Source organism: Acinonyx jubatus, chromosome F2, assembly GCF_027475565.1.
Source record: "Acinonyx jubatus isolate Ajub_Pintada_27869175 chromosome F2, VMU_Ajub_asm_v1.0, whole genome shotgun sequence".
NCBI lineage: Eukaryota > Metazoa > Chordata > Mammalia > Carnivora > Felidae > Acinonyx > Acinonyx jubatus.
The window spans coordinates 9,004,278-9,026,149 of NC_069394.1; the positions used below are offsets into that span (position 1 = coordinate 9,004,278).

At 53.1% G+C, this 21,872-nt stretch overlaps 1 protein-coding gene across 5 annotated transcripts in view; it reads right to left on the minus strand.

Moving 5' to 3' along the window:
* The window catches only part of TG (thyroglobulin), a 253,423-nt gene that overhangs the window by 105,404 nt on the left and 126,147 nt on the right, over positions 1-21,872 (minus strand). For all 5 annotated transcript variants that reach the window (XM_053208437.1, XM_053208436.1, XM_027063873.2 and 2 more), the window contains 5 exons: positions 19,689-19,823; positions 17,667-17,831; positions 12,285-12,504; positions 11,169-11,262; positions 8,060-8,219 (listed from right to left, as the gene is read on the minus strand). In XM_053208437.1, the coding sequence (XP_053064412.1) occupies positions 8,060-8,219; positions 11,169-11,262; positions 12,285-12,504; positions 17,667-17,831; positions 19,689-19,823 (774 nt within the window). The remainder of the gene's footprint in view (positions 1-8,059; positions 8,220-11,168; positions 11,263-12,284; positions 12,505-17,666; positions 17,832-19,688; positions 19,824-21,872) is intronic.

Genomic DNA, 21,872 nt, shown 5'->3' on the forward strand with positions numbered 1-21,872 from the left:
CCCTGACGTTGTCCTTCTGTTTCTCTGGCCCACAGCGTTCCCACCATAGGCGAGGGCACTTGCTAGGGCAGCCGTTTACATTAGAGTCAGGGCACTTTCAGAGTACCACCTGGCTTGGCACATCAGAGGGGATGCCCCACGTCTTGGCCCACTGTGGTGGCTCTCCACACCTCTTCCTCCCTGACAAGGACCAGGCCTGGCTGAGGCTCTCCATCCAGTTCCTTCCTACTGCCTCTTCTCCCATGCACATTCAGCATGTTGATCATTCAGCAGAGTTGATCTCTCTATTCTCTTTTCACAGAATTTAGTAAGTATTTATTTACTGAAGAGCTCAGCACTATTTTTCTAATGACATGATTCAAACACACACATGCACACACACACACGTATAGTATAGCAAAAACACATTCTTCTCCTCAGCATTTGGCACATCACATGCCCATGCCCTCTGGCCATCCTCTGAACCCAGTGGATCCTCCTTGTCAGTCTACACAGCTGACCACTCTGAAATACCCGGCGTCTTCCAGCGTGAGCTGAGAGTCACCCACTTTGTTCGGGGACATGCCAGCAGATTCCCATGCCCCCAATCACCACCCACCTGCTGATGACTCGGGAGCATCAGGGGCACAGAGTGCCCTCCCAGTTCCGGCTCCTCAAGTCTCCAGGAGGCTACCTTGCTGAAGGCACTTCAAGTGCACTGAGTCCCAAAGGGAATCGATTCCAAGTGCCCTGAGCATGCGGCCAGTAGCCTTTGTGGAATTTCTCACGTCCTCCTTCTAATGCGGCACCACCCCCCTGGTCTGCTCCTGCACCGCCTTGGAGTCTTCCCTGACACCTGCTGATGCTCTAGGCTCTCTCCCCACCGATCTCCTCGGCGCTTGTCACTGGCCTCAGGTATCCGTGCGTCTCTCCCTCTGATTCTCCGTGCCACATCCCGAGTGGTCTTCTAATTTTTTTTTTAATTTTCATTTACTGGGGCGCCTGGGTGGCGCAGTCGGTTCAGCATCCGACTTCAGCTCAGGTCACGATCTCGCGGTCCGCGAGTTCAAGCCCCGCGTCGGGCTCTGGGCTGATGGCTCAGAGCCTGGAGCCTGCTTCCGATTCTGTGTCTCCCTCTCTCTCTGCCCCTCCCCCATTCATGCTGTCTCAAAAATAAATAAACGTTAAAAAAAATTAAAAAATAAATAAATAAATTTTCCTTTACTTATTTTGAGAGACAGAGCACACTTGGGAGGGGAGGGACAGAGAGAGGCGGGGGGCGGGGGGAAGAGAGAATTCCAAGCAGGCCGCACGCTGTCAGCACAGAGCCTGATGCAGGCTGGAGAACCCACGAACTGCGAGATCACGACCTGAGCCGAAACCGGAGTCAGACACTTGACCAACTGAGCCACCCAGGCACCCCCTGGGTGATCTTTCAAATGCATAATTTTTCATACACACACACAAGACGGACACACACACACACACACACACGCACACACACACACTTCCCCATCCTATCTAAAATTTCCCATCTCATCCCATTAGGACATGATCTCAGTTCTACCAGTGCATTCAACACACATGGGACTAGGGTGTCTGTCCCCTGGGCCCCATCCCCCTTCATCTCCTCCCCGGGCCTGGCTTCTTATCAACTGCTCAAACATGGGGTCACCCTCTTCCAGGCCGGTGCCTGGCACATGGGGTTTCCTCTGCCCAGAGCCCTTGCCTTCCCCCGGCCTTCCTCATCTTCCTCCTCCAGCCCAGCTATCCTTCAAGTGTTAGCAATGCCATGAATTCAGAGGCAGCCCTCCAGTGAAGCAGGGCTCCCTAATCTGGATACTTGTCACCCTGGGTACAGCCTCCCTTGCTAGACCGTGTACCCCACTGAAATCAGGGGCACACAGCAGGTCCTCAGTAAACGTCAGGCGAATGAATGACCAGAGCTATGATCAACAGGGTCCAGTATCCAGCAAGAAACTACCAGCGAGACTCCATAGTCCCAAACAGAAAACCAGAAGAATCGTGCACCCCGATTTGCCAACCTGGCGCTCACAAAGCTGCTGAGAACGCCTGCTCTGGGGACATAATAGCTCAGATTACTCTTCCAGCTGGGAATAGTCTCAGCATTTCTTCAAATGCATTTTGTGTTCTGGGTTTGGTGAAGACATTAGCACAGTCCTCACCATGACTTTTCTGGATCACGCTTCCGTTCCGCTTGTTAGGACAAATGCGTTTGTTTCTGAGGTCTCGGGCAAGGCAGGAGAGCAGGTGCCGATGGAGGAGGACCCAGTCCCGGACATCTGGGAAGTGACGCCTGCAGCCTGCGTTTCCAGTGACAATGTAGGAGGGCTGGGGGCCGCTGTCCCTGACTCTCCCTTCCCCTATATCAGCTTCCCAAGGACAGTGCTGACATTGTGGGGTCTAGAAACCCCCAGGAAGTCAGAGGGGGAGGGGGCCTTCAAGGGCTGCTCTTCAGACAGTCTGAATTGGGCTTTGCCTGGTGCCAGGCGCTGTGCCTCGTTCTGGGGGGGGGGGGCAAGACAGGCATGTTCCTGGCCCTCAGGTCACACAGGGTCAGCAGCGCACGCAGGGGCAGTGAGCCGGCTGGTCTCTGGCAGGCTGCACCAACCCCTTCCTTCCCTGAGGAGGAACCTGAAACTCCAGGGGAATGTTTGCTTTGGTGCAAGAAGCAAATGTAAGATAAAGTCGGGACTTAGATCCCGATGCATACTCAGAACTCTCTGTCCTAATGCTCAGTCCAACTCAACAAACACTTGTTGGAATGATGTGCGAGGCACTGTGTTATTTTCATTAAAAAAAAATTGAAGTGCTCTCTTTAAGGAACTTTCTGTGCTCGAAAGCCCTCCTGACTCCCTCGCTCCTACTGCGTCAAGTCTAAACATCTTCCTGGCTTTTGAGATCCTCTAAGAATGGCCTTGGCCCGTCCAAGCCGTCTGGGCTCCCTTCACTCTCCTACACTGACCCTTGCCCAGCCATCAAGGCTAAGTTCATCCCCCTGCAATCTGGCTGGCTGTGGCCGACCGGGGGTCCTCCTGGTTTCATCCTGCCCACACATGAGCTGTGCGGTGCCCCCATGACACTGGAGAGGGGCTCCCCCCTGGCCACACATAGAGTCCAGTAGGGAGACAGAGGTGGGCAGATGTCCAACCCTGTGCACCTGCCCCTGCTGCCCTGACCTGTTTTCCACCTCCAGTGTCCTGCCCCTGTGAACCACAGAACCAGCCCAGTAAGCATCTAACTGTTCCCTCGATCCCTAACTGGTTCTCACTTGCTTGTTGGATTTCTTCCAGTACCCCCCCCCCCCCCCCGCCGAAGCTCTCGGGGCTCACAGCGGGCCCTCACCCGGTCTTGTTGATGGCCGTCGGTAAGAGGCGGCAGGTGAGGGGGCCAAGCGCTCAGGTGATAGAGCCAGAGGGCCCTGGACAAGCTCCTGAATGTGACTTGATCTTCCCTGTCTGGGAGGTGGAAATGATAACCATACTCATGTCTTTAGGTTGTTAGGATGCTTGAATTAGTTCAGGACTGGAAAGGCAATGGAACAGCGCCTGGCAGAAAGCACTGTAGAATTTGTTTGGCTTTGCTTGAATAAACCAGATTCAGGCGCCAGCATTGTCTCAGGTCTTTGCAGACCTTGGCCTTGGCTTGGCTTTTGCAGCAGAAATGGCCCTTGTGGAGGGGCGGCCGCCGAGACAGGACTCTGTGCTCATTCTTTTGGTTGGAGGGTGGCAGTGCCTCTCGGGAGGCATCCGTGTGCCCCAGGGATGACGAGGTGACGGTAATGGTCCTGGGCGTGGCCTTCTGTCTGATCCCCTGGCCAAAGCACACTTCCTCTGTCCCCACACCCTGCAGAGGGCCCGTGGGCCGCCCTGCCCACTCCTCCTCTGAGCCTGCACACCACCTGCCCCATTGCCCTCGCCGCACCGCTTTGCCGGAGAGAGGACAATCGCTGTGGCCTGTGCCCCCGAGGGTCGGTCCCCACCCGCAAGATCCAGGCTGGGGAAACACCCCAACCCCGGCCCGGCACCAACCACCTCAATTCCCTTCCGACTGCTCAGCTCACCAGGAACCAGGGCCCCCTTGAAGTGCTGATGGTTTTTTTTTTCCTTTTCTTGCTGAGAACGTGAGTTTGTCTAGTCAGCCGCAGGGCGGGCGTGAGCTTCTGTTTCCATTCTTCCTCTGTCCCCTTTCAAAAGTGCCTCTGGGGCGCCTGGGGGCTCAGTTGGTCAAGCGTCTGACTCTTGACTTCCGGCTCGGGTCACGATCTCGCGGTTCGTGAGTTTGAGCCCCGTGTCGGGCTCTGTGCTGACAGCTCAGAGCCAGCTTAGGACTCTCTCTCTCCCTCTGCCCCACCCCCCCGTCTCTCAAAATAAATAGAAATAAACTTAAAAATAAAATAAAATATGAAAAGCGCTTCTGGCGTCGAGGGCTCTCGGAAGACTGTTTTCACTCTGGGCTACCTTGGAAGATGCTGTGTACGTTGATCACAGGAGATAATGTGCATAGACTCAGTAAGTGCCAGGGGCCATTGCAACTGCTGTGGTCCAGGGGCAGCTCTGTGCCAGCTGCTGGCCAGATGCAGAGCCAGTCATGACCATAACACAGCCCTGCCTTGAAGAAGCTCCATCCAGGGAAAGAAACGGGGCATTAACCCTTGCGAGCCCCTGCTGGGTGCCAGGCGTCTGCCCTCCACCCACTGTACCCTATCATCTGCCCATATGTCCTAGTGTCGTTTGAGAGATGGGCAGCCTGTGAGTGGAGGCAGAGGGAGGGAACTGCCCAGAGCCCCTGGGTCCCACAGAGCTGTTCTCAGACCCCGTTCTGCTCAGACACAAAGTCCGAGCCGTACAGGACACTGGGCTCAGGCTCGACTCAAACTAGCCTGTCTCTTTCCAGACTTGCGTGCTGAACTGCAGTTTCCAACTATTTAAACTGGAAAAGGGGAGGGGCGCCTGGGTGGCTCAGTCGGGTAAGCGTCTGCCCTCGGCTCAGGTCACAGTCTCACAGTTTGTGAGTTCGAGCCCCGCGTCGGGCTCTGTGCTGACGGCTCAGAGCCCGGAGCCTGCTTCAGAGTCTGCGTCTCCCTCTCTCTGCCCCTCCCCTGCTCGCTCTCTGTCTCTTTTTCAAAAATAAATAAACATTAAGATTTTTTTTTAAGTTAAAAAAAATAACATGGAAAAGAGGAAAGACGAACGGGTGAAGCACAGGGAGGCCTTAGGGGCAGTGAAACTATTCTGTAAGACACACGATGGTGGACACGTGTCATTATACGTTTATCAAAACCGTAGAATGTACAATACAAAGAGCGACCCCTCCTGCAAACTGTGGGCTTTAGTCAATCATAAACTATCAGTGTCTCCTCATCAGTGGTAACAAGCGTGCCACACCCACGCGCAAGGTTAACAATAGGGGAAACTGAGGCAGGGGGAGAAGGAGTATATGGGAACTGTCTACACTTTCTGCTCAATTATTCTGTAAACTTAAAACCACTCTTAATGGTAAAATCTATTATACCTCTTTTATTTTTTTTAAATGTTTGTTTATTTTTGAGCGAGCGAGAGAGAGAGGGAGAGAGCACAAGCAGGGGAGGTGCACAGAGAGAGGGGGACAGAGGATCCGAAGCGGGCTCTGCACTGACAGTCGCAAGACTAATGCGGGGCTCGAACTCACGAACAGTGAGATCACAACCTGAGCCAACGTCGGACGCTTAACTGACTGAGCCACCCAGGCGCCTGTCTATTATATATTTATTCAATGTAAGTGGTAAAGGGGATGGTGTGTTGGGTGTCACAAACTTACTGGGGGGTTTGTGGAATCGCACACCAGTCCCTCCCCCTTCCTGAGCATCCCCTGGGGCTGCGGGCACCTGCGTCCTCTGCAGAGCTTTGTCAGGGGACACACTGCGGAGGGCGGGCGGGCTGACTGTGGTCAGAGAGGCTGTTGTTTGCATCCTAGCGCCTCTGTGTCTCAGTGTCTCTCCGGATGCATCGCTCCCCTCTCCTGGCGGAACTGCAGGGCGGCTCAATGGAAGAGAGGCAAAAGCCCGGGAATGTGGGGGGAGCTGGGGAGTCTGGTCAATAAAGCAAAGAAGAACCATCTGTGGCTAAAAGGATGTAAAAGACCAATCTTACTCTGTACACGGAAGAACAGGGAACCCAAAGGGCACTTGTAAACATCCGTGGGAGCAAGCCACGATAGATTTCTCCTTGCTGTTTGAGCAACGGGATGCAGAGCCCGGAACGCACTCCTAATTGTGGGCCATGGGGTTCCTCGACCTCTCTGAGCCTCATGGTTCATCTGTGCAACGGCCCTTTGGTAGTGGCCTCACAGAGCTGCCTTAAGGATGAAATGAGGTAATCCAGGAGAAATGTCTGGTGGAGACCGGCACTCTCAACTGTAACTTTCCTTCTCCCTCGCAGTTTTGCTTTAAGCACAATGAACAGGCAGCATTCCAGATCAGGAAGGAGAAGGGTTGGGCGTTCTGGAAACTTCCTTTGCCTCCCCCGACACTGTCTCCACCGGCAGCAGAAATGAGTCTGCCTTCCCAGAAGCACACAAATCTTCAGTAAGATTACACTCCACGAAACCGTCACCCCCCCACCCCTCGGGCACAGGGGACGTATGGAAATTTACTCTTCCCTGTCTGGTAAGGCTCTGTGCCAAGGAGCCGGCCCTGTCTGTGGAAAGCTCCACCCGACCACGTTCAACAGGATGAGTTCTGAATTTCACCCGCCTCTTCAGAGCGGGGAGCTACTGACTTCGCAAATCATCGTCAGTCTCGTGTTTGACAAGAGGAAAGAAAATCCAGGCAAAGTTGTCAGCGCTCTAGCAGTCGACCCCGTTCCCTCCGAAGGAAAATCTGAAATCTGTTTGTCATCCGTGTTTCCCTCGTTGGCATCTGGTGGTATTTCGCCTTGACTTGGCGCCCATTTTGGGTTTGCCGTGCAGGCCTAGAATCTTCTCACGGCGCTTGAGGCTTCACGCCATGTGGTCTACACAGCCCTCATTCCCCAGCACTGCTGAGTTCCTGCCCGTGCTGGATACCTACCCACTCACCACATCCTAGGTGAGTTCATCAATCTCGCCATGCTACCTTCTACCTGCCCGTCCTTACTTAGCAGGTCAGGCATTCAGGTCTTAAGTGAGATCCTTGGAGAACAGAGATGAAGTTCAGTGCCTACCTGGAGGACCCACTACCGTATCTGAAGCCCTTTCACATGTACGACCTCCCTGGAGCCTTACGTAACTTTGGAAGTTGGGTAAAATCGTTCCCATTTTATAGAGGAGAAAGCTGAGACTCAGAAGCGAAGGGTTTTATGAATGAGACTCAGACAATGAATGGCAGAGCTGGCCCTCGGCTCTTCAGATTCCCAGGCCAGCATGTCCACCGCTGGCCATGGCTGTTTGACAAATACCCACCACTGGTGGGGGCTGGACGCGGAGGAAGAGGCAGATGATGAAAGTGTCCGGGCCTCACCTCTGCCCTGGGTGCTGGTGGGGGAAGTGGAGGGTGTAACCAGGGTGACAAACAGTTGTGTGACTGGATAGGGGACAGGATGACATTCCCAAGTGAGGCTGGCATTCAAGAGGAAACAGGAAGCATTACTGACACCCGCCCTCACGCGGAGTCAAATGGCTTCCCTGTGGGCCCAGGACCTATAATCCATTTCTATCCTTTTCTAGAGCCAAGTCAATCTCGGTGGTGAATCCTGGCTCTGTTGTTTCTTAACTATCGATATTAAACAAGGGTTTGACCTTCTGGGACCTCAACACACACACACACACACACACACACACACACACACACACACACACCAGAAGATAAAGCACGTAATGGACTTGGAACAGCTTCAGCACAAAGTAAGTTCAGTCGGTGGCAACAGGGCGTCAGCATCACTGGAGGGGTCTCATGGTGTGCTGGACATTCCACTGAGAGCTCACCAGGCTGGAGGAGGGCCAGGGACCAGGAAGGGACAGATGGGGCTCTGAGAAGAAGGGGTTGGACACACACATAGAGTTGGCCTCGGCTCAGGGGTCAGCAGCCACACCAGCGACTCACCAGAACTCAGGAAGCCGAAGACACCCACTCGGGAGCCGGCAGTGACAACGATGAGGTTGCCAATGGCGGCCAGGAAGGAGCCGTCGATGGCCAGCTGCCCTTCACTCCGCCTGCCCTCCACGGTGTTGTGGAAAAGCACCAGCACGGACGCGTTGGGGGCCTGTGGGGAGCGGACAAATGTAAGGCGACACGTTGGCCCCTTCTCAGCCGGCAGAGCTTGGTGAGGGCACCTTTCCGAAGAAAGTGCCAGATTCTGAGCCTACACGTGACTCTTCCTGGCAACTCTGCCTCGTAAGCACACTGAGTCCCACGTTACGGGCTGAGCTGTGTCCCCCCAAAACTCACAGCTTGAATCCCTGACCCCCATGACCTCAGAATGTGACTATATTTGGAGAGGGTCCTATGAGGCAGTGATTAAGCTAGTGGGCCCTAAGCCAATATGACTGGTAGCCTCACAAGAAGGGGACGTTTAGGGGCGCCTGGGTGGCTCAGTCAGTTGAGCGTCCGACTTCGGCTCAGGTCATGGTCTCGCGGTTTGTGAGTTCGAGCCCCGCGTTGGGCTCTGTGCTAACAAACAGCTCAGAGCCTGGAGGCTGCTTCAGATTCTGTGCGTGCGTGTGTGTGTGTGTGTGTGTGTGTGTGTGTGTGTGTCTCGTCCTCCCCTCCTCATGCTCTGTCTCTCTCTGTCTCTCAAAAATAAATGTTAAAAAAAAAAGAGGGGACATTTGGATGGAGACACACAGAAGAGATGCCATGTGGAGACACAGGGAGGAGATGACCATCCACTGGCTGAGGAGAGCAGCCTCAGAAGCCAGCAACCCGGCCGGCCCCTTGGTCTTGGATCCCTGGCCTTCAGAATCGTGAGAAAATAGATCTCTCTTTACGTCTCCCGGCCAGTGCTGTCTTACAGCATCACCAGTGCACTAATCGGCCTGATGTCACCCGATAAGCTGTTTCGAAACGTGAGCAGGTGGCGGAAATGGCAGCCCACGGCAGACCGGGAGCCCATCGGCTGGAGCTATGCAGTCCTCCAGCCCCTCGGTTCTCGCCCCTAGTTCATTCCGGAAGGCCCTCTGGGTCCTCCCCGGTGAGCCTCTTTAGTTTGGCCAGCGTGTCCCTGAATCCCACCCTGGGGGTACACAGCCACCTTCTACCATGCGCCGAGAGCAAGGCATTGGGCTCAGCACCTACACGTGTTCCTTATTCAGTCCTCAAGCTCCAGGAGCATGCGGATTGTTACCATGCCCACTTTACAGATGAGAAGGCAGAGGCCTGGCGATCTTACATAGCTCGTCTGAGATCACACAGTGAGGGAGGGAGTGGCAAGGCAGGACTTAAACCCAAGCTGACCCTTCTGTTAGAATATAATGCTCCCTCTGGGGGACCCGAACTTGACTCCGGGCCGCGGTGTGTGCAGGACCCCAGGTGCGTCTTGCTCACTCAGTCCTCCCTGTGCTGTGACGGCTCCAGCCACGTGCCACGGGCTCTGACACGCATGCGTTCCCCACCAACAGCGAACACTGGTTGAGGACCCGCCCCGATGGATGGCACGCTAAGTGTGGTCACCTCGGGCGCCCCCTCACAGCTTCTGCCCCACAAGGCCGATGCTCTAATGACCCTAAGCACCTCGACTCCACGGGTGCGAACGCTGAGGCTCAGAGCGGCGAAGTCACTGTTTAAAACACGTACGGGGAGGAGGCGGCTGGCCCACAATTGCAGCCTCAGCCCCCTCCCAGCACACTCCCCTGTGACATTGTCCCATTCGTGGTCATCTCATATCCCCCATCAGCCATCTCCTGACTCATGAGACTCCATGCAATGTTTTATTTAATTCTTGCGAGAACGTTATGAACCAGATGTTGTTTCTCTCCCACTTTCAGAACCGGTAACTGGAGCACACAGAACGTGATTGCCTTCTCTAGGCCAGTGGTACGGGGGGGTCAGTGGAAGTCCAGCTGGGCGCCGGACCTTACTCCGGCATCCCAGGTATGGGGTGACCAGCACCAGGCAGAGGGGACCTGCTGTCTCCCTTATCCTAGGCTCTGTGTTCTTAGCGGTGCAGCCCACGGGAGCTTTGACGTCTGAGAGGCCTCATGACCAAGCTTACTCAGACCATCTTGCTGACGTCAAACGTCCAAAGGGCAGTGGAATCTCACTGCTAGCGGGCTAGGGGACCAGGACGCTGTAGCGTGGTCACCGGCACCATGGCGTCTATCGACACTGGGCTGGCGTCACCAGAAACTCATGTTTCCTAAACCTTATCAGTTCCTTTTTCTCTCGTGCACTCTGACCCTTCCCCCCAAAACAGGAAACTCAAACATTCAACACCAGGGTCATGGCTGCTTCTCAGGCAGATTCAGGCTTCAAATCGGGACAGAACCAGAGTCAGGGTCGCAGCTCCAAGCCTTTCCCTCCAGGACTGCCCCGAACAACACTCTGGTGCGGGGTGGGGGGGGGGAATTCCCTAGGGGTCCCTCCTAGGGTCTTCCAAGGACAGTGCTGTTCATTTCCTTATGCGTGGGTGAACGGGAGTCAGGCTCCGCCCTTTCCCCCCGCTCCTGCTCGGGCTCTCTCCCACTCTCAGAGCCCCGCATCACTGACCCTCACCCACCGCCTGCCTCACGCCTCCCCACCCACCCCTGTTCAAGCGGCACCTGCTGAACACCGCCCAACACACCTCCTGTCACTGTGTCCTCTCAACACAGTAGTCGATCGATACTTGCTTCTCTGTTTCCGCCCTTCCCACTAAGATGCAACTCCCTCTGTTTTAAGCACCGCTCCGTCCCACCCAGAGCAGTGCACCCCAACACAAGCCCTTTGTGAGTATTTCTCGGAAAACCGAAGCAGGACAACTGTGCCTCATCTCCCGTGGCGGGCGGGGGGGGGGGGGGGGGGCGGGTGACCTGGGGATGTAGGGAGGATACGGTGAGGCCAGGTAGGAACCAGGAGAACCCCTGCTTATTCACAGAGCCAAGAACCAGACAGGACAGCCCTGGGGGGGCAGACCTGAGCAGGCCACGGAGGAGAGGCATAAAGGGCCTGGCAACTCCGGGGACAGGGGGTTTCTAACGGGGCAGTTTTCAGGGCAGTCAAGGGCGTCAGAACTCACCGCATTTTGAGGGACAAACACGTTAAGATACAAGCAATCCTCGCTGACTCCGGGAGACGTGGGTGTCCTGGTGCCTGGCTGCCAGCAGCTGGCCCTGGGGATACAGACTCTGTGACTTCCAGGTAAACGGCCGAGGGCACAGGCCTCATCTTCCCTTCTTGCCCACTGTCGGCCAGAACCCACTGCCCCGGCCAAACGCCCGCTGGGCCACCGGCTCTGCAGCACTTGGGCGGCTTTGGGCGACGGGCAAAGGGAGGGGCAGCACGTGAGAGGAACAGCGGGACCCCCCCCCCCCCCCCACTCTCTCTGCCGCCGTGGGCTGTGGACCGGCCCGCCAGCCAGCCATGGGGGACAAGGGACAGGGCTGGGCCAGCTGCCTCAGGGCAGGGCTGCAGGAAGGGAGAGCGGAGAATTGTGCTCTTTCCCAGGTGAACACACGCTGGTTCCGAAAATGGCAAAATCTCCAGTGTGGCAACCGTTTAAAGCGGTGTGTGCATGGGAGGCGGTAAGGGAAACCGACGCGGTGGATGAGGCAGGAAGTTAGGATTTGACCTTTTTTTTTTTCCTTTTTCTAAAAACTCCTTTGAAGGCTGTTCCTATTGGGAGGGAGAGCCGTTTTTAAATGTTTTTCATTCGCTCATGTGCTTTTTTCCCCCTCTCTGCTGTATTTCTCAGCCCCAGCGAGTCAGCTATGGCCAGGGGGCTGAGTTCCAACTATTTGCAGACTAGGGCCAGCGATGTGCGTATCACACACACCCGCAGGCACGGCCCATAGGAATCGTCCGTGAGGACCCTTCCGAAGCCTCTCTTTCCTGGAGGCAAAGTCCAGGAATGTGCGTGAAGAAGGGGGGTGCCCGTTGCCTGGGTCCCCGAATCACCGCATGGGGCAGAACACAACGGCCGCTCCATCACCAAATTCACTTTACGGGAGCAAGATAATGCTATCCAGAGGGTTTATCTGTTAGCGTACCTAAGGCTGCCTTAACACACTTCCCCGCCCCCATTCACTACTCAAACCGGAACGCAAGGCTCTGTTACCGAGTCTCGCTCTGGAGGACCCGGACGGGAGAGGAGTTCTCTGCGCATTCACCAAAATGTATTTCACCAGATTCTCACCGTGGCTGGGTGGCATCCCAGGACCCTGTCCAGTTCAAGGGCTCCGGTGCCCGGAAGCGGCTCTCGGCCAGGGGCGGGGAGGCATACGGAACTCCCAGGAACTGATCCACCTGCTTCCATGACGTGCCCACCTGGACGGCCCGGGACCTGCCCAGCAGCTGGCCGTGGGGGGTGATGGTCACAGAAGGTGCAGGTGTCCCAGAGCTGAGCAGAGGGTTGCCTGTCGGGAGGACAGATGGGGGGCGGGGAGGGAAGGAGACGACAGTGGGTGCTGCATTCAGACAAAACACTGCTTTCGCACTGTAAAAATGCGGGTAGTTCACTCAGACCCCAACAGCCTGAGTCCAGTCAGGTTACTTCCCAATGTGAAAAAAAAAAAAATTAATAGCAAGTACAGCTGATGTTCACGAGACACTGAATGTCTGCAGCTCACAGCACCAATCCCCTCTCTACGTGCACTGCCTCGCTGATTCTCCCCACCGGAGGCCAGGCAGAGCTTAACCCCGGATCCGAGCCCTTCCTCGGCTCACTGGGGCCAGACATGAGCTATCGTTCAGGATTACTTGGATTTTTAAAAAGAACAGAGGGATACAGAACGTGCAAGGTCTGGAGTCAGGCCCCACCATCGAACACATCAGTCATTTCTGGGGTGAAATGTGTGGCTTACTCATATGAACAGGGATGAACAGAGCATCTGATTTCTTCAGTTACTCTCGGGCAGATTTGGCCACCAGAGAAGTTCGCTACAAACTCACACAGCCACAGAAAAATTGTTTTCTAAGTTTTAGAACTTCGGGATTGCAGAAATGACACTGAGGCACCGTGGGTCCTTATTTGCATTTCACTCCTAAGAAAACAGATTTAGGGGCCAAGGGTGGGTAGCTGCCAGGACATCAAGGTGTGGGATTCAAAGCGTTTCTGGCCCCCGACTGTGGCCGCTGCCGGTTCACATGGGTCCAGGGCCAGCTCGGGGGCCCCTCTACAGGCCACTGCCCTGGCCTGCAACACCCTCTCTCCCTTCCTGCGTTCCCCAGGTCCATCTGGCCCATCAGGTCAAAGTTAGCGCCACCTGCCAGCCTGCCCCACCTCCAGCACCTTCCACCCTCTCCTTGTAATGCTCACCCCCCTCTCTGCAGTCCTCGCTTATCCCCTCCACCACATTTTCTGGCATCCATTGATGGAGTCAGTCAACTTTTGTTGGGACCCTGGCTCAGGGCCAAATACCATCATCTGGGACTTGGAACAGGCCTGTGTCTGATTCCCCACAGGGCTTAGGACCTTGCACAAAGGAAACGCTAAATGCTGGTGAAGAGATCTTCTATTTCTGTCACTGCGTGTGTGTGCGTGTGCGTGTGCGTGTGTGTGTGTGTGCACGCATGCGCGGGGCGGGGAGAGAGAAATTTCTTATTATTTCCAGCAGGTGTGTTTGCTTTGCTCCGCTCCACTGTTGGCTGATTGAGAAAAGTTTTGCTGCTTGCTCTGCGGATCAGTCTCCACATACTGTTCCCATGAGGACAGGAGAGGAAGCAGACAGACAGGACAGATGTTTACCCCTTTCTCACGAGCGGCGCATAATGCAGAGGTTCAACTGGAGGTGACTTTGTCCCCAGGGGGCATTTGACAATATCCGGAGACATTTTTGGTTGTCCTAAGGGTCTATGAGAGATGCCAGCTGCTGACATCTAGTGAGTAGAGGTCAAGGACACTGCTAAACATACTGCAATTTGCAGGACCGCCCCCACGGCAAAGAACAGTCTGGCCCCGGAAGTGCATGGTGCGAGGGTTGAGAAGCCCTGGGATGGCGTGTGTTCAGGACTTTCAGGCCCCCGAGGAACATCGTGAGGAGGAACCAGTGGATGGTCCGAGGAGGCAGGCAGACTTGGGCTTGATGTGATGCACCAGCTACTTGGGGAAAACTTCCTAATTCTTCCGACCCTCTATCTCCCCCTGCACAAGAGGAATGGTAGCAGTCCCTACAATACATAGATGTTGGGAATAAATAACATGATGTCTGTGGTGCTCCAAGCCCAGTGCCTGCAAGTGGCAGGGGCTCCACAGGTGTGTGAATGAATGAACTGAAGGAAGAGAGGGAGGAATGAAGGGTAGGAGGGAGTGGGAGAGAGAAAAAAGAAAAAAGAGAGAGGAAGGGAGGGAGGGAGAGAGGGAGAGAAGGAAAGAGGGAGGGAGGGAGGGAGGAAGGAAGGAAGGAAGGAAGGAAGGAAGGAAGGAGGGAGGAGGAGGAAGGAAGGAAGGAAGGAAGGAAGGAAGGAAGGAAGGAAGGAAGGAAGGAAGGAAGGAAGGAAGGAAGGAAGAAGGGAGGGTGGGAGGGAGGAATGGAAGGAGTAAGGAAGGAAGAGAAGGAAGGAAGGAAGGAAGGAAGGATGGAAGGATGGAAGGAAGGAGGGAGGAAGGAAGGAAGGACGGGAGGGAGGGAGGAAACCATGAGTGAAACTTTGTTAAAAAACACTGCGGTCCTAGTAAGAACTCAATGGAAACTCAGGATGGAAGCAAATGGTCACACGTTTTAACCTGGTTCTCAGCCTACAGCTCCTTCTCACAAGACCTGCTTCAGCTGTAAATCGCAGGATCTTGGGCAAGCACTCAGGACTGAGGGTGGTAAAGCACCAGAACCTTCAGACTCCATCCCTTTCCTTTGCAGGAAAATAGCCACATTTCATGAACGTGGCATCTCTGAAGGAGGAGCAAAGACAGAAAATATAAAAGCTAAAGACTGTTGAGGGCACGCAAGCCTGCTTTCTCACGGACACTGGTATTCAACCCTCCCTCCAGACGCTGTCCAAAGAATCCCAGACGGAATGAGCTCCAACATGGGGAAAACGTTAGATGTGCAGTTCTGTCTTTTGAAATGGTTTGCAGCAAATGATGGACTCTTTCTAGAAGAGCCACATATTTAGGCCACATGAGTACTTAGCTTAAGAAAACGATCGGTAGCCGTATGTGTGCACGAGGTGCGAGTGATGCCTGTGCCGAAACACATGGGCAGGCGTCTTCAGCTGGAGGTGAGCTCTGCACACTGAATTTGCATTGCACAGAATTAACAGGGAAACAGTTTAATTTGTTTTCCAGAAGCTAAACCTCAAAGCTAGGCATCTCTCCTCAGCAGGATTACCGTGCAGATTAGCTACACTATGGGTGAGATAGACTACTGCAATCTGACCTGACTAAATAGTATAAATGTCTATGTAGGTGAGGAGACTTGAGACTAGAGGCCCAAGACCACAGCATATGGCAATCAAAGCCCTCCCAGGCCTGGAAAGCACCCCCAAGGTCTAAAGGCTGAGGGAGGGGAGGGGACAGAGGGAGAGGATATCACTGGATCAAGACAGGCCTGGGAACCACCAGTGCTCTAGGGCAGGGTGGGGCCAAATGCAGCTGGTGCCTGGTTTTGTAAATAAAGTTTTATTGGCACACAACCACACCCATTGATTTATGTATTTTCTGTGGCTGCTCTTCCGCTAAAGTGGCAGAGTTGAGTAGTTGGAACAGACGCGTAGAGCCTAAAATATTTATCTGGCCCTTTACAGAGAAAGTTTGCCCGTCTCTGCTCTAGAAGATAAGATGGCAGAAAAAGGCAACATTAAAAAAAAAAAGTTATTAATTCCATCCCATAAGCAGGTCTAATGGGGGAGGTGCTTCCCCCAGATCCCCAGCTCCCACGAACCCTGTTAAAGGGTTCTTAGATGTTTCAGTTAGTGATGGATTTCTAGGTTGCTCTCCCCTTGCTGGCTTCATCCCTGTATCCCCAGCACCTAGCACAACGTCGGATATGTAACAGCACCTCACTGGATGCTTTTAAATGAAACTGAGCCATAAAAAGCTGCCCTCTCCATGGTGACTATGATTCGGTAGTGAGGCGAGGTGGTTTAGGGTGAGCAGATTGTATCTAGAGATAGGAAACCTGGTTCCAAGTTCCCATTCTGTCACAGCTGGCTGTGTGAAATCGGAGAAGTGGATTCGCTGGGCCAGAGTCTCTTGATCACTAAGATGGGATGAAAGCCTTATCTTGTTATCTCAGGATTGGTGTGAGGACCAGCTGAGATAAGGCACGGGACAGAAGTGTCTGAACTATAAAATGATCATAAATAGTAGCCCATTTGATTACTTTGCTATGAAACTCAAAGGCCAGTGGCTTCCATATCTCGGATAAATGAATAAAGGCATCACAGAGAAGTTCTAGCTTAGAAACAGGGTTTCCAAAAAACAAACAACCCAGTGACAAAATGGGCAGAAGACATGAATAGGCACTTTTCCAAAGAAGACATCCGGATGGCCAACAGACACATGAACAGATGCTCAACGTCGCTCCTCATCAGGGAAATACAAGTCAAAAGCACGAGGAGATCCCACCTCACACCTGTCAGAATGGCTAAATTAACAATGCAAGAAACAACGGGTGTTGTTGATGAGGACGAGGAGAAAGGGGACCCCTCCTGCGCTGGTGGTGGGAATGCAAACTGGTGCAGCCGCTCTGGAGAACAGTATGGGGGTTCCTCAAAAAATTAAAAATAGAATTACCCTATGACCCAGCAACTGCATCGCTACGTATTTATCCAAAGGATACAAAAATGTTGATTCGAAAGGGCACATGCACCCCAGTGTTTATAGCAGCGCTATCGGCAATAGCCAGACCGTGGAGAAAGCCCAAATGTCCATCGACTGATGAATGGGTAAAAAAGATGTGGCATATATACGCAATGGAATATTACACAGCCATCAAAAAAATGAAATCTTGCCATTTGCAATGATGTGGATGGAGCTAGAATGTATTATGCTGAGCAAAATAAGTAAATCAGAGAAAGACAAATGTCATATAAACTCATTCATATGTGGAATTTAATAAACAAAACAGATGAACATATGGGAAGGGGGAAGGAAGAGAAGAGACGGAAACAAACCACAACAGACTCTTAACAATAGAGAACAAATTCAGGGTAGATAGAGGGAGGTGGGTGGGGGTGGGCCAGATGGGTAATGGGTACTGGGAGGGCACTTGTTATGATGAGCTCTGGGTGTTATATGTAAGTGCTGAATCACTGAATTCTACTTCTGAAACCAATGTTGCACTGTATGTTAACTAACTACAATAGAATAAAATAAAATATAATATAATAAAATAAAATAACCATAATTGTATATGTGTGTGTGTATGTATGTACGTATGTATGTATATATACATACAGGGTTTTCATCTTCCTTCAGTCCATCCCAAATGAATGCCATCTTTCCCAGGATAACTTTGGCCAATTTTTCCTTAAGAACCTCAAAAGCCACTGCCCACAAGTCACCACATGCTTGGACGATCCCTCCCAGCTATATCCAGGCCCTCAGAAAATAGCCACAAAGACATAGGCTGGGACTTACTCAGCTTCCGGTAAATGTGGGTGGCCTCTTCACGGAGCAGAAGCCGGCAGTTCTGGGCCTGCAGGCTATGTGTGCAGATCTGAGTATCAGCATAGAATACACACCTCACAGCACCAGGTCGGGTCTGCAGAGTGGTGACGAGGCAGGCCTGGTGACGGGAACATTCTACGGAATAAGAGAAGAGTGAGGCTTGGGCCTCAGAGATAGCACCTCAGCCATTCTTCCGTTTGATCAGGCATCCAATCGTGCATCCGGGAACCCATACATCATCTATTCATCTATCAGTCCACCCATTCATCCAGTCGTGTATCTATGAATCCGTGCACCTGTCAGTCTATCCATCTAATCATGTATGCTTCCATCCATCCATCATCATCCATCCATCCATCCACCTCCTGCACCTGCCATGCCTCCATCCATCCATCCATCCATCCACCCATGCATCCGTGCAACCATCTGTCCATGCCTCCATCCATCCATCCATCCATCCATCCATCCATCCATCCACCCATGCATCCATGCAACCATCTGTCCATGCCTCCATCCATCCATCCATCCATCCATCCATCCATCCATCCATCCACCCATGCATCCGTGCAACCATCTGTCCATGCCTCCATCCATCCATCCATCCATCCATCCATCCATCCATCCACCCATGCATCCGTGCAACCATCTGTCCATCCATCCATCCATCCATCCATCCATCCATCCATCCATCCACCCATGCATCCGTGCAACCATCTGTCCATGCCTCCATCCATCCATCCATCCATCCATCCATCCATCCAATCACTTACTTATTCATTTGAACATCTACTATACATCCCTGATACTGGGCCAGGGGCTGGAAATAGAATTGTGGTGGGGATGGGGGGTAGAACCCAACTCTTCTATCGATCTATCTTCCACACAAAAATCAGGTTTGGGGTTGTTTATTTAATTCACGAATGTGCTCCTGTCCTTCCCTTGTTTGAAGCAACTCCCTGGCTCCCCACTGGCTTTGGGATTAAGTCATACCAGACAAAGCTCTCCATGCTCCAGCCCTTGTCGTCCTCTTCAGCCTTATCTCCCTGTCCAGCTCCCCCATCATACCCACAATTTTCCACCAGGGATTATGTCATTTTCCATGTGCACCAGGTCCTGAACTAGATAATTCAAATTATTCATGGCATTAAAGATTTTCAGTCCTAAGAACAGCTGTGAAAATGGTGTTGACTCATTTACTTGGGCAAGCTGTGAACTGTCTAAGGGCCTCATTCACAGCCCAGTCTGTGCTATGGCAGCACACAGAATTGTGCAGTGCACAACCTGTACATCTATACACGGCCCTTTCTGTAAGATGTGCGTATTTCTATCCAACCCTGTCGGTGAGGGGATTCATGGAATCAAAGAATTGGAAGAGTATGAATGTTTCAACCTCAGACTCTTGCAGAAGAGAGAGTCTTTGTAGAACATTTTTATCACATGGTTATCTAGCTTTTGTTTAAATACCAGTGACCAGAAACCCTCTAAAAGAAGTATGTGTCCGTGGACAGCTTTGCCTATTAGAAGCTTCTTTATTTTGTATTGAAAAATATCTCTTGAAATTTGAGTTTTCCCCATAGGTCTTAGCTTTGCCCTGTGAGCCTGGCCAGGACAAGTACATTTCTTCCTTGCCATGATGGCCCATCTATAATCTGAGGACAGCTATCCCGGCTTCTGCTCATCTCCTCTGTCTCCGACTAGCCTCCTAGATCATTCCTCTCATCATCTTCTGACCTGGCCAGCATGTTCTCTTTCTGGCCAGCTTACTCCCTTGGAGACCTTGACTATGGTCTGCCCTGCAGGAGGATGGGGGTACTGTAGAGGAGGGTGCACCCAGAGTCTGTCCCCAGGTTCATCCCTTCCTGCCCACACGCCAGGCCATCTTGGGGTCTCCCACGTGCTTCCGAGGTCAGGACGTTGGCAGCGCTGTGTGAGGCCCCGTCCCAATCAACCACCCTACCTTGGAGGGAGGGAGGGGTGGGAAACTCCCCTTACCCAACAGACAGAAGTCTCTGGCATCAGAGAAGTCCCTGGTGGCGGCAGTGCTAATGTGGGCAACATCAAAGTTCCTGATGGATGGGTCGACAACTACTGCGGAGAGGGCCAGGGACTGCCAGGAGCCCAGAGCGACTAGGAGGGAGAGCAGGGGACGTTAGTCAAACGCAGCTTTCCATGTTGTGATGAGAAAGACAACGGGGTGCCACCTGGCACCCCGAAGAAGCAGCCCCGGGGCATCTTCCCTGCGGCCTCCATTCTCCTGTGACCCCGTCCCTTGATCCATGTTTCCATCTGCAGTGATTTAGTACAAGTTTTTAGGAGCCAAGTTCTAAGTCTACGGATACGAAGATAAAACAACGACAACAAACCACGGCTGTTTCTGTTAAGAAGCTCCCAGTAGAGCGCGGGAGAAGTAAAACAGAGAAGGCCAGCATCGTAACGCAGGTGTCACGACTCAACAATCAGAACGAAGCTAGGTAACAATGACAATAGCGGATGTAGGGCTTCCCAGACACGGTGTCACTTAATCCTCCCCAAGCCCTCGAATGGAGCCAAGACCACTGCCTTCATAACGGACGCTGTGGTGTGCAGCCCGGGCCACCTTTCAGGACCCAGCCTCTCATCTCCCCAGCGCTGGGAAGCTGGTGTCTGGGGGCTCTTAGCCGCGTCCCCTCCAGGAACTGCCTGTGATCTAGGCGAGCCGCCGCCCCTCTCAGGGTCAACCTGTGTCCCCAAACTAGTCCGTGTGGGTGCGCACAGGCCCAACCCCCTGCCCCAAGATGGGATGACTCTGCAGGGCCAGCCCAGCTTCAGAGCTCACCAAGGGATCCGAGGGGCCGGGGTTTGGTCGGCACAGAAGCCCTACGTCTCCCGCTGCCCCCTCGCTTCCTTACAGGGGCCACGAGCCCCGCGCACAAAACATCCTGCATGCAAATCTCCATCACTGAGTTTGTTTCCTGGAAATCAGCAGCTAAAACATCCTCTTTAAAGATGAAGGAAATGAGATGCAGAGACGTTAACTGGGCTCGCCCCAGAGAGTTCCATTCTTCAGGGGTGGGGCGAGAGCGAAACCCGGACTTTGCATGCACACAGCCCATGCCCTCCACGGCTCCAGGGCGCTGCCTCCCACCATCTGTACATCTGTCACACCAGCAGGGAGGGACTCAGGTGCAGCTGTCAGACATATGGCTTGGCACGGGCGAAGAGACCTGCCAGAGCAACCAGTGTCCCTGTGAGGACAGAGGTGGCCCTGAACAGGGACCTGAAGCTTCCACTCTGAGGGAGGACTGTGGGTCTAGGTGGATGAATGCATTTTTCTGTCCACGAAGAGCACTAAAATGGGCAAAACACTGCCTCCCAACCCAGCCCTCCGTGATTGCTGGGAGCGCTAACTCTAGCATTCTCCAGATCTGTTTGGGGGTGCATCACTGATCGTTAATGGAGAAAAATCTATGTGTTCATTTACTTTTCCTTTCTGTCTCTGGTTCCGTTGTCAGAAGACCACAGTGGCTCTATCCCTATAGTAACTACTTGTGACCATTTATCTCACTTGTGCTAGCAGAAGAGCACGGCCGCCTTAGGTGTAGCAATTTACAGTTTGCAAAGTGCTGTCACTTAGCAGCTAAGTGCTTTAAGTGTGTGAACCCAGTGTCTCAGTTTTCCCATCTGCAAGATGTCATTGCATCCGATTCCCACGGAGCTCCGCCTGAGTGGTGGGGTAGGGACTCCAAGGCCTCCTTCACAAATGAGGAGTCAGAAACAGAAAGGCTACGTGACTTTCTAAGTTGAACTTGACCAAGCCAGACACAGAACCAGCCCTCTTGGCTCTCGGCCAACAGTCTTTCCACCCCCTCCAAGCTTCCTAAATAGCTGAGCACCTTTCCCGGAAAATTGTCCCCAGGTATGGAAAGGTCTTTCTCTTGGACAGTACCACGCTCTTAGCTATATAAGGAAGCCTGTCATTTTTATCTCGAATCTGCCTTTGACGCCCGGAGCGCTAAAATTAGAATGGTAAAACAACCTAGACCACACCTTTTTCTTCTTAATAAAAAGAAAAAAAGAAAAGAAAAAAGAGAGTAAAAGGGTTTATCCAAAGAAGTCATCAAATAATGATACGAGACTTCCGACCGACTCAGCCGGAGAAGGCGAACCCCCTCCTGGAGCTGTGGGGCCATCCTCAGA